We start from the raw sequence: 12,116 nt of genomic DNA on the forward strand, positions 1-12,116 counted from the left end.
TGGGGCAGTCATAAGTGAGGCAAAATGCAGTTGAAAACACTTTGATCAGATGATTCTAGGCCCTTAATCCATTGATCCATCAAGCCTAGTGTAGAGTTCCGTCCCAAGAAAAAACTAAACCATTGATTTTCGTAGTCCTTTATCTCACTTATAGGAAGTCGGCTAGGGATGGGATCAAGACCCTCGTCTGGGTGACCTCACGATGTTGTACAGAATCAATGGTCTTGACTCTTGATTGGATCCAGAAGTTGAATGTTACCATTGATCCAGATGGTGACTGTATTTCTAGTAGTTCTACTTGTTTGCAAGGGAGGGTTATTTTTGCAGTTTTCACTCTATCCAAACGGTCTAAAAATGAAAAGGGAAGGTGATATTTGAAACAAGAGGCTGTGGATGTAACCGAAGTGGGCCTTGTCTTATCCTTGTTTAGAGCAGTGAAAGAAGAGTAAGAGAAGATGGGGGCTAAGACTATCATCATCATTTTACGAGAGGCCAAACGCCCTCAACTGAACTCAACCACCCAAGTTTCAAAAGCCTGCAAGAAAGAAGGAAAAAGGGTATGGCGAGGTTGGTGGTGTTGCAACAGAAACAACCATTCAATCACACTACTTGTGTTTCTCCACCCTTCTCTCTTCTCCCATCTTCTCTCTCAGAATTCAATGGAGTTCGTTTTAACATCCCAATTCAGGTAAGAAAAGCCCTCCTTAATGAAAATTAAATGAAAGTTACATCTCTTCTCCTATCTTATTTTATTATTTCATTCATTTTCTTTGCAAATTGCAGAACAAAAGGAAGGTATGGCAGCCAAAGGGGGGACTGCGGGTCACAGCATCAAGTGCCAAAAAGATTTTGATAATGGGGGGCACCAGATTTATTGGTGTATTTTTGTCAAGACTCCTTGTAAAAGAAGGCCATCAGGTTCTGTCTTACCTTACACATAATCTACCAATGAAATTTAATATTACTATGGTCATTTTGAAACAAGATTAGAGGCTTAATTGGTGTTTTCTTGCAAGAAGCATGTGTGTATGCTGGTCATTTTGAAAGGCAGCTGACATTTGTACCCCCTAAATTTGGTAGATACAATCCTTTTCTTTATTTCAAACTCTCTCCCTTGGCTATAGCAGCTCCTTGGCAGCTGTAACAGTTACTTGAAAAGATTTAAATAAATAGAGGGTGTAGATATCAGTTTCCTTTCTCAAAAGTAGGGTCATTTTTGTTATCTCAAGAAGGTAAGCATGTATAAATTTGTGGTGGGCAGGTGACCCTGTTTACTAGAGGGAAAGCACCCATCACCCAGCAACTCCCTGGAGAATCAGACCAAGACTACTCGGAGTTTTCCTCCAAGGTAAGAAAAAAAATGAAAAATATTTCTTAGTTCCTTTCTCTTTTTGATATGGTTGGATGATGATGATGATGAAATTGGTATGGGCAGCTTTATATAATAGGAAAGAGCCACCTTGCCACCCATAATTTAAGGACTTTCTAACTGACATGGATGGAAGTGCCTAATTTTAAGGGTGACAATACCAGCACCTATGTTTTCCCCACAACTTAATGAACAGCTATTGAAAAATCATATTTTCAGTAGTTTTCTTGGAAAGATTGTCCAAGAAATTTTTTTGATTAATTGTGCTTGTGCTTATTTGCATTTGATGAAAATATTCAATTATTTGTTTCAATGGTGTGCAGATCTTGCATTTGAAAGGAGATAGAAAAGACTTTGAATTTGTGAAGAGTAGCCTTTCAGCTCAAGGCTTCGACGTTGTCTATGATATAAACGGTATAGTTATAGGGCTCCCTTAAGATACAAACATAACATAGCACACATCTAAAATCACAGCCCCATGAAAATAGTTCTAAGCACAAAATTATGGTCTGCATATTGCTCCCAAAATTATAGGAAGATTTGCAGACAAGATCCAATTAAGTAATCCTTGAGGGAGCTGATATTGCCACCCATAAATGTATGTATTTCCATTCATGTGAGTCTTTCTTTTATGCTACAAAGTTGTTACAAACTACAGAGCAGGAGCATTTCAGGTAAGACAAACTAAAATGGGTGGAAGTACTTATTTTCTAAGGGTGGAAATACAGAGGCCTGATTCACTCTTTCTAAGGAGGACACTTTTGGGTACTCCATTCACTCCTTAATAGTAGGATCAGATGCACGTTTGGGTGATCTTATTTATATTTCTTAACTGTTTTTTTTTTTTTTTCATTCTATACAGGACGAGATGCGGTTGAAGTAGAACCCATAATAGATGCCTTGCCAAAGTTAGAGCAGTAAGTCCCCCTTGCAATAATTTTCTAATTTTAGGAAAGGAAGCTGATATTTCTTTTTTTAGACTCCTCATTGGCTTGTACAGATCACTAGGAAATTGCAAAGCTGATGAGAATTTCTAACATAAAGACAAGGACTGTGTGGCACCAAAACAAGGGGCTGTAAATACCCGTTCCCTTTGAGACATTGCTCTGGAAATTACTACTTCCTTTCAGGGGCACCATGTCATTGTGGTGCAACATAATAAACATGGGTATATATCACAGGGTAACCAAAATCATCATGTTCATAGAAAAAAACATATGATAGAATTCACATCAGAGTCTGCTATGCATGCCCTCTTGTAATGATTTATTCATCAAATCCAAACACTTTGCAATTGTTCACTCATCAATTTCTTTTATCTGGTTGTGAAAAATGAATAAATAAATATGTCTCAGGTTCATATATTGCTCATCAGCTGGAGTGTACCTCAAGTCCGATTTGTTACCACACTTTGAGGTGAGTTTTTTATCTTACATTTCCATTGCAACCCCTGTGACTTACATCTAGAGGGACAGAGGTTTAAATTTCACCCTTAAGAATCTAAGAGTGCCTCTAGGCTGTCATCAGAGGTCATTTTTTATTTTTTTTACTACCTCTGTGGAACTTATGTTTATCTGTTGGTTTGATTTCATCAAGAGGGTGAAAAGATATAACTGACCCATGACACTTATCACTAGAAGTCCCCAATGCTACGCATCTGTGCTTGAAAAGCTTGGGATACTGTTAGAAACTTACCCATGGGTGAAATTTAAGCCTCCCTCACCATGACGAAGAATTGTATCAAAAAGTAGTATTTTTCTAATCTTTTATATTGGGAATGACAGACTGATGCAGTTGATCCAAAGAGCAGGCACAAAGGGAAGCTTGAAACTGAGAGCTTGTTGGATGCAAAGGGTGTTAATTGGACTTCTATAAGGCCGGTTTATATCTATGGGCCCCTCAATTACAACCCTGTTGAGGAATGGTTCTTCCATCGTTTGAAAGCTGGTCGTCCAATTCCAATCCCCAACTCTGGAGTTCAAATAACACAGCTAGGTCATGTTAAGGTTAGTTATAATGTATCAAAATGATAAAATTTCTACGAATTTCACATCGATCGGCCATCAATATAGCCTCGGTGTGTCTGCAGATACTAATTATCTAAGGGTTTTTGTGCCTTCTGCGTGCTAAAACTTGACACTTTCAATGTACCCCATTGAAACTCTAGTTGGATATGCTGGAAAAGTACACTACAACAAAAACCATGTTATAAATCATGCTGTGCAATAATTTATGAAACTATACATAGAAATCCATATTGCCAAGGTCCTGTTTGTTTTGGATTTTGAGAACCGATCGTATCCAAACACTGATTATTAGAATTGGAAAATCAGGGATTCTTTTTTATTGTCTAATAATTCATTAGTAGTTTGTCCTTGAAATAATCTAATAGAAAAATTCAAATAAATTCCAGGATTTGGCAAGAGCTTTTGTTCAGGTTCTAGGTAATGAGAAGGCAAGCAAGCAAGTGTACAACATCTCTGGAGAAAAATATGTCACCTTCGATGGATTAGCGAAGGCATGTGCCAAGGTAATCACATAAAAAAATTCCTCATAATTATATTTACATGTATCAACCATTGATTTTGAATTATACAAATTCTTTTACTTCTTTCAGGCTGCTGGATTTCCTGAACCAGAGATAATTCATTTTAATCCCAAGGAATTCGATTTCGGAAAAAAGAAGGCATTTCCATTCCGCGATCAGGTGCGTACACAACTTATGCATGGAAGCTCAAACAAGAAAGAATAATTTTTTTTACTAAATATCAGAATCTTCAGAACCGATTTAAAAGTTTTTTTTTTCTCCAATTGCCTACTTACTTTTTAAAACTTTCAATTGGTTTTCCCAAATTCCATAATGCTTTAAATTTTTTACGACTTCATTTTTTTTTTGAATGGTAATATGATAATATGATATATTAAAGAAGACTGAGGGAGTCCCCCTTACAGAACTAGAAGAGAAATAAAAACAACAAAAACTAGGAGATGAAATTAAGGAGGGAGAAAATCATAAAGAGTGAGAACTTGATTTGACACTCCATTTTTTACGACTTCATAGTCACTCCTACAATTGATGTCTTAGTGATTTTAATCTTAGTCACTAATATTTGTCTCAGGAAATTACCCGGGAAGGGTGTATCTTGGGATATTTTTAAAAAATTAGGGAAATTTTGGAAAAACAAAATATTTAAAGGCTAATGATATTGGCACTGCCATGTTTTGATAATTGCACTAGCTCACCTTCTGTTTACTTTTATAATTAGCTTTCAAGCGCTTTTTGGAAATTGTAATAACCTTTGACAGCTCGTTAAATAATAAAAGACAAGATGAGTTAGTGTAATTATCAAAACATGGTACTGCGAGTATCAGTGGCCTAATTAAAATAAATATAAAATATAAAATTTAAGAACAAAATTAAGACAACCAATAATATCATGAATTTATCACGATATTTCATGATATTTTTGCCGTAAAAAATAAAATATGAAGATATCTCGAAGATTTTTCAGAATCTCAAGAAAATTTCAAGATTTTGTCGCTTTATAAAAAATCATAAAATATTGGGATATTTTCGAAAATATCGGAGATATTTGTGACCATGATCATAATTTGGGATAGTGTGCTATAGATAACATATAGATTGTTTTGCTTTTTCTTTTTTTTTTCAATGGCATGCAGCATTTCTTCGCATCTGTCGAAAAGGCCAAGAGCGAGCTAGGGTGGGCTCCTGAATATGGTCTTGTTGAAGGTCTCGCAGACTCCTACAACTTAGACTTTGGCAGGGGAACATTTAGGAAAGAGGCTGACTTCTCCACAGATGACATGATTCTCAACAAGACTCTTGTTCTCCAGAGCTAAGCCACTTTCATTTTTCTTTTTCTTTACTATCATTAGGCCCGTGTTATAAAGGGCCAGATCCTGAGAAACAGAACACTTGCTAGATCGCCAGAATCGGATGACGTGCCAATGGTGTAACCAAGTGCATTTCCTTTGACTTGCAAATCCAAAAGCTCCCAAACAAAGAGGCTAAATCAGTTCTATGTGATTTGTCATGTTGATGTTTCATGTCCATGTTATAATTTTATTGAAAAAGTAAAGGAAAAAGTAGTCTGAATCTCAAGCCCTATAAATGTATTTTTCTGGTTTCTTGTTGAACTGAGCGTGGTTTAAAACATTGAACAGCACAAATCGTGCCATGAAGTTAGTCTCTTGCCTCACAACAGAACATAGTCGATGAGCAAAAGCTGGCATAAGCATAAAAATGTGAAAGGAGTAAAAGGAATTGGAATGAACTTATATCTTTGATTGGAGCCATAAAAATCTGTATCCTCCTATTCTCAGGTAAGCTTTCAGTGCCCATGAAAGCCAAATTAACCACAACATAGTGTGCTATTTATTTTAGACATTGGCTTTGCAGGCAAAACCCTCCACATACTAATGCTTATATCACTTTTGTGGGAGAATCATGCTCAAAAGCAGAGTTTACTTCTGAGGTGAAGCAAACCAAGTTACATATTGCTCAAGCAGAGAGCTACCAAGCTTTTCTTGAGTTTCTGTGTTCATTGTCCCTCCACCGATGACTTTCTTTTAAGTGTAAGAAATAGCAAAACAAAATTGATTTTAAGTGTATATAGTCAACCAAATATTTCCAACGAGGTGAAAGACAAATGATGGATCTAATTGCAAAAGAATGATACGATCAAATGCTATTAAAAAAAAACTTAACCTTTATCTCAAATCATATACAACTATTTTCCATTGGGAATCCTTTTATAAAAGGAGGGAAATTAATATAGTGTCAAATTGGTTCAGAGTAAATATGAGGAAGAACTTGGATATTTGATGATAAAGAAGTAAACAAGATGTTTCTGGTCAACTCAACTCAACTAAGCCTTTGTCCCAAACTAGTTGGGGTCGGCTAATGAATCTTTTAGAAAATTTTCATGAAGAAGGTGAACGGATTTATCTGGCTCAAATTGACTAAGTCTAATCCTGACACTAGTTGGTTTCGTCTACATGGATCATTTTCTTGATTCTATCCTATCCAAGGTCATGTTCTCTGTTATGTTCTTAGCCCTCAAGTCTTTCCTAACTGTTTCTACCGAAGTTGTTTTCGTTCTGGCCCTACCTCTTTTTACTCCATCAACTTGGCAAGAGTCACTTCTTCTCACTGGAGCATCCAAAGGCCTACTTTGGATATGCCCAAACCATCTTAAGCGGTGCTCTCTCATCTTCTCCTCAATTGGTGCCACCCCCACTTTTTTATGGATGTCTTCATTTTTAATTCGATCTAACCTTATGTGGCTACACATCCATCTAAACATTCGCATCTCCGCTACACTCATCTTATTTTTCACCAACCAATTCTTAATCTCCAACCTTAAGGACAAAGTTGATTTCAAGAGGGGTGGAATAATTCGTGTCTAGATGGGTCCCATTTCGGAGGGAAGACGGCCTCTTGACCCACTTCGAGGGAAGGATCAATCCTCCTTTGTGCACAAGACACATTTTGTAACGAGTTTCTTCATTCATCCGCTTTCAATACAGTAGCATTGTGCTTATATAAAGCACCCCAAGATAAACATAGAAAGATCTTATGATAAGAATAAAAATAACTAAATAAAGATTATACTAATCTAAATTAGTATTCTAATCGATCAAGCTACAACTGATTTGATCTTCTCGGAGGGAAGATCGGCCTCTTGACCCACTTCGAGGGAAGGATCAATCCTCCTTTGTGCACAAGACATGTTTTGTAACAAGTTTCTTCATTCATCCGCTTTCAATACAGTAGCATTGTGCTAATATAAAGCACTCTAAGATAAACATAGAAAGATCTTATGATAAGAATAAAAATAACTAAATAAAGAATATACTAATATAAATTAGTATTATAATCTATCAAGCTACACTTGTTACAAAACGTGTCTTGTGCACAAAGGAGGATTGATCCTTCCCTCGAAGTGGGTCAAGAGGCCGATCTTCCCTCCGAAAAGATCAAATCAGTTGCAAACTGATCTAGGCTTGTAACAAGTGGTATCAGAGCTTGCGCCATGGCTGCACATGATCAATCATCTTTTGTGCACAAGACACATTTTGTAACAAGTTTCTTCATTCATCCGCTTTCAATACAGTTGCATTGGGCTTATATAAAGCACTCCAAGATAAACATAGAAAGATATTATGATAAGAATAAAAACAACTAAATAAATATTATACTAATCTAAATTAGTATTATAATCTATCAAGCTACGCATTGTGCTTATATAAAGCACTCCAAGATAAACATAGAAATATCTAGAAAGATCTTATGATAAGAATAAAAATAAGTAAATAAAGATTATACTAATCTAAATTAGTATTCTAATCTATCAAGCTACACTTGTTACAAAACGTGTCTTGTGCGGAGGATTGATCCTTCCCTCGAAGTGGGTCAAGAGGCCGATCTTCCCTCCGAGAAGATCAAATCAGTTGCAAACTGATCTAGGTTCGTAACAAGTGGTATTAGAGCTTGCGCCATGGCTGCACAGGATCAATCCTCCTTTGTGCACAAGACACGTTTTGTAACAAGTTTCTTCATTCATCCGCTTTCAATACAGTAGCATTGTGCTTAATTAAAGCACTCCAAGATAAACATAGAAAGATCTAGAAATATCTTATGATAAGAATAAAAATAACTAAATAAAGATTATACTAATCTAAATTAGTATTCTAATCTATCAAGCTACGCATTGTGCTTAATTAAAGCACTTCAAGATAAACATAGAAAGATCTAGAAAGATCTTATATCTAGAAAGATCTTATGATAAGAATAAAAATAATTATATAAAAATTTATACTAATCTAAATTAGTATTCTAATCTATCAAGCTACAAAGATTATACTAATCTAAATTAGTATTCTAATCTATCAAGCTACTAAATATATCAGATCTAGTAAGATCTGATCTTATTCTCTAAATAAGAAAGTAATTTATTCCAATCTAAACGGGACCCATCTAGGCACGTATCCGCTGAGTTGGGCCAAACTCCTTAATAGGCCCAACTCAATGGAGCCCAACCCTGTTAAAATTTGAAGCCTGCCCCCATATGTATAAGCCTGCGCCCCTTATGCACAAATCCTGGCCCCGCCACTGGGAAGACCCTTCCTATCAGTCTATGAAGTGAATAGGAAAATTGTTTTCTAAGGTCTAGGGAGAGAGTACTCTTTGTTTCCCCCTCTAAATTTGTTTCTTGAGGAAGAGGTGGTGATTTGCATGCCACTCTATAATTATTTTCTTCAATAAATCGGTAGGGGTCCCCACCAAATTCCAGTTTACCTATCAATCCTTATACTATATATAAAGCGTGAATCAGGGGTTAAAGTCATCCTCACTTTTACGTTATTTCCATTCATGTCCCACATTCCAGCACAATACCTTTTGCATAGACATTTCTATTTTCCTTAAGGGTATTCTCGGCATTCATTTGGGCAATAAATACCCTAGCAATTCCCTATTTCGCCCCTCAAAGATAACTCCAAACATTGACTATTTTTCTACCCAGACACGTCAAAGCCTAAATCCTTACCAATTCATTCTACTCTTTGCCAAAAATTCCATTCATATCCCATGGCACTTTCTTCATCCCGTAATGATTTTTGATAAAAATTGTTGCTTCTTTTTAAGGATATTCTCGGCAGTGCACACCAATTTTTACCCCTCGATAATGCGTCCAAAATCGACTTCACAGCCCACACCATAGGATGATCCAAGCCGTCCATTTGATGGGTCACAATGTAAATAGGTTGTGCCCCAAAAAATCATTTCCATAGGATGATCCTGGCCGTCCAATCTATAGAGATTCGATCATCCTATGGAACTGATTTTGGGGCAAAACCTATTTAATATGTGGCCCATCAAATGGACGGTTTGGATCATCCTATGTTGTGGGTTGTACAATGCATTTTGAAAAGGAGGGGGTGAATTTATCACGGCCCTTATTTATTGCTTCATTCACCTAAATCCTAATCTTTCAATTTGTGGACGTTTATATACATACAAGCAAATTTCTTCTCTATAGGATAATCTTAACCGTTCAATTTGTGGATATTTATGGGGAAATGTTATCCGCACTACTGTATTTTGATGAGGGCACTCCTCACTTTATTAAGAGTACGGTATGGCCGATTGTGCCCCAAAAATCATTTCCATAGGTTGATCCTAACCCTCCGATCCATAGAGGTTTAGGATCAACCCTCTAACATTCAGATCAGAGGGGTTAGCATCCGATCTATAGAGGTTTAGGATCAACCCTCTAACATTCAGATCGGAGGGGTTAGCATCCGATCTATAGAGGTTTAGGATCAACCCTCTAACATTCAGATCGGAGGGTTAGCATTAACCTATGGAAATGATTTTTGGGGCACAACCTATGTCGTGGCCCATTTAATGGATGGTTTGGGATCATCCTATGGTGCGGGCCATACCGTACTTTTCATAAAGTGAGGAGTGCCCTCTTCAAAATACAGTAGTGCGGATAACATTTCCCTATTTATATACTCCAACTTCTTTAACTTTTTACCAGCCCATTTTAGAGAAATTATATGACCTTGATGGATGGTTACTGTATAAAAAGTTTAAAAAACTCCTGTTCGTGAGCTTCAGCTCATTTAAGCTTATATGAGCTTCAATGCCCAAACACATGGCTCCCACATTTTTTGTGGTGATCCAAACCATTCATTTGCAGGGCCCCATCACAGATAGGGTGTGTACCAAAAATCAAGTCCCTACATTCTATACATGAAGGGCATATTTTGGAAACCTCTATAGATTGAAGGGTTGGGATCATCTTGTGGAATGATATAGTCTCTTATTTTTCAAAAAAGTAGGTGTCATTATCAATACAAGGGTGTAGTTAAATCGTCTATATATTCGAAGCGGGCTAATATATTGGTCATTTGGTGAGGAAAATCTGGTCCATCAAATATTTAATTGGTGATATTAGGCTGAAGAAATGATATCCGCACTCCTTTGCTTTAATAATGAGTGTCATTATCAATAGAAGGATTTACATGCTTGCTGTCATTATGTCATATGTTGATTCTGCTTCCGATTCCCCGTAGATATTTCACATTTCCCATTGAAAGCACGACAGGGTGTCATTTTCAAAATAAGCCCTTATAGTCCCTTATTACGATACTTTTAAAATATATTTGACTATACGAACTTACACCATAAGTTGTGTGCCAAAAATCATCTCCATAGGATGATCCCAACCCAGTGATCTATAGAGGTTTCCAAAATATGTCATTCCTCTATACATTGTAAGGATGTGATCATCATATTTGGGAATGATCATATGGACGATTTGGATCATCCTTTGGTGTAGGCCGTAAAATAAATTTTGAAAAAAATTTCGCTACAATTTTTTGTAGGTAATCTGGGTTTGGCGGGGACCCCTACTGGCTTATTGAAAAATACTTCACTACATGGGCTTACACTATGTGGATCCATGTAAAGAGACATCACATTGCTATGATTCTAGACATAGACTTCTACTTACCAAAATGAGGACTTATATAATAATGAATGTTTGCTATAGGCACACGTTAAAGAGTCTTAAACAACACATGGAATTAATTACATGAACTTATTAACGCTTTTACATGTTATGGGTTTCATATTTTTTGCTATGTTGGTTCTAAATTGGCTTTTAAAATTTTATATTATTGGGTAAATGTTAGGAGACATATTAGTAGTATTTATGTACTAAAACTTCACTAGAAAATCAATAAAATTGGCACAAGGCCCTCTTTTATCTGATTGTTGAGTTTGAGAACTTTCAGGCTTACTTCACTTAGATAAGTTTACAACTAAAGTAGAGTCATCACCATAGTATTGGAGTGCAGTATATCATTTTCCTATTAGTTTGTTGATTGAATGTTATAAATTGAAGTTGTTTTTATCATCAGTTATTATTGAAGAATTAGGTCATTTTCTTGTGTCATCTCTCAAATAATTTAGGTGTACTTTTTTTTTTTTTGATGAAATAGATTGCTTGCCCATTATGGGAAGGATGTTGGCATCCCATCAATTTCTTTATTGAATGATATAAAGCATTGAATTTAGCATTACTCATTTTATTGTAATCTTTTTAAGACATTTTTCGTCATTCTCTTTAATTTAGGATTTAGGGTTTCTATTCTTATATGCAATAAAATAACTTCAAAAGGATATTTTGCTTCCCACTATTCCCTCTTACCGTTATAGTATGCTTGTCAGAAAACATAAATTTCATGAGCAGTCTGATATATAATAGCATATATACTACATATGTTATATGATCATAAAGCAAATGAAAACCCTTTGCAAGTCTCTTCAATATGCCTATCATGTCATATATTAAGATAAATAGTCAATGATCATCTTCGAAACAAAATAAAATAATTGATGGCATTTGCACAAGCACTCAAGATATAAGTACTGATCCATGTTGATATAAAAAACAAACAACATATGATTATTTTTTTATGTAGATGAACCACGTGCACCCATGTGCATTTTTACTAGTCAAAATAAAAAAAAGATATAAGTACTGATCCATGTTGATATAAAAAACAAACAACGTATGATTATTTTTTTTATGTAGATGAACCACGTGCACCCATGGTGCATTTTTACTAGTCAAAATAAAGAAGAAGAAGAAAGAAGACGAAGAAGAAGAGAGAAAGTAGAGAGAAATATCAAGGAAGAGCCTAATGAACC

The 12,116-nt window shown here is 35.8% G+C and overlaps 1 protein-coding gene across 1 annotated transcript; it reads left to right on the forward strand.

Moving 5' to 3' along the window:
• Positions 1–456: 456 nt before the first annotated feature.
• On the forward strand, positions 457–5,527 carry CRB (chloroplast RNA binding protein). The gene is made up of 10 exons (XM_077362631.1): positions 457–688; positions 784–918; positions 1,262–1,348; positions 1,693–1,783; positions 2,232–2,286; positions 2,725–2,785; positions 3,154–3,375; positions 3,783–3,899; positions 3,987–4,076; positions 5,051–5,527. The coding sequence occupies exons 1-10, from the start codon at positions 560–562 to the stop codon at positions 5,228–5,230; spliced, it is 1,167 nt and encodes a 388-aa protein (XP_077218746.1). The 5' UTR covers positions 457–559; the 3' UTR covers positions 5,231–5,527.
• Positions 5,528–12,116: the final 6,589 nt, after the last annotated feature.

Source organism: Tasmannia lanceolata, unplaced genomic scaffold (assembly GCF_043159265.1).
Source record: "Tasmannia lanceolata isolate RefF3 unplaced genomic scaffold, GAP_Taslan_0.1 ptg000019l, whole genome shotgun sequence".
Classification (NCBI taxonomy): Eukaryota; Viridiplantae; Streptophyta; class Magnoliopsida; order Canellales; family Winteraceae; genus Tasmannia; species Tasmannia lanceolata.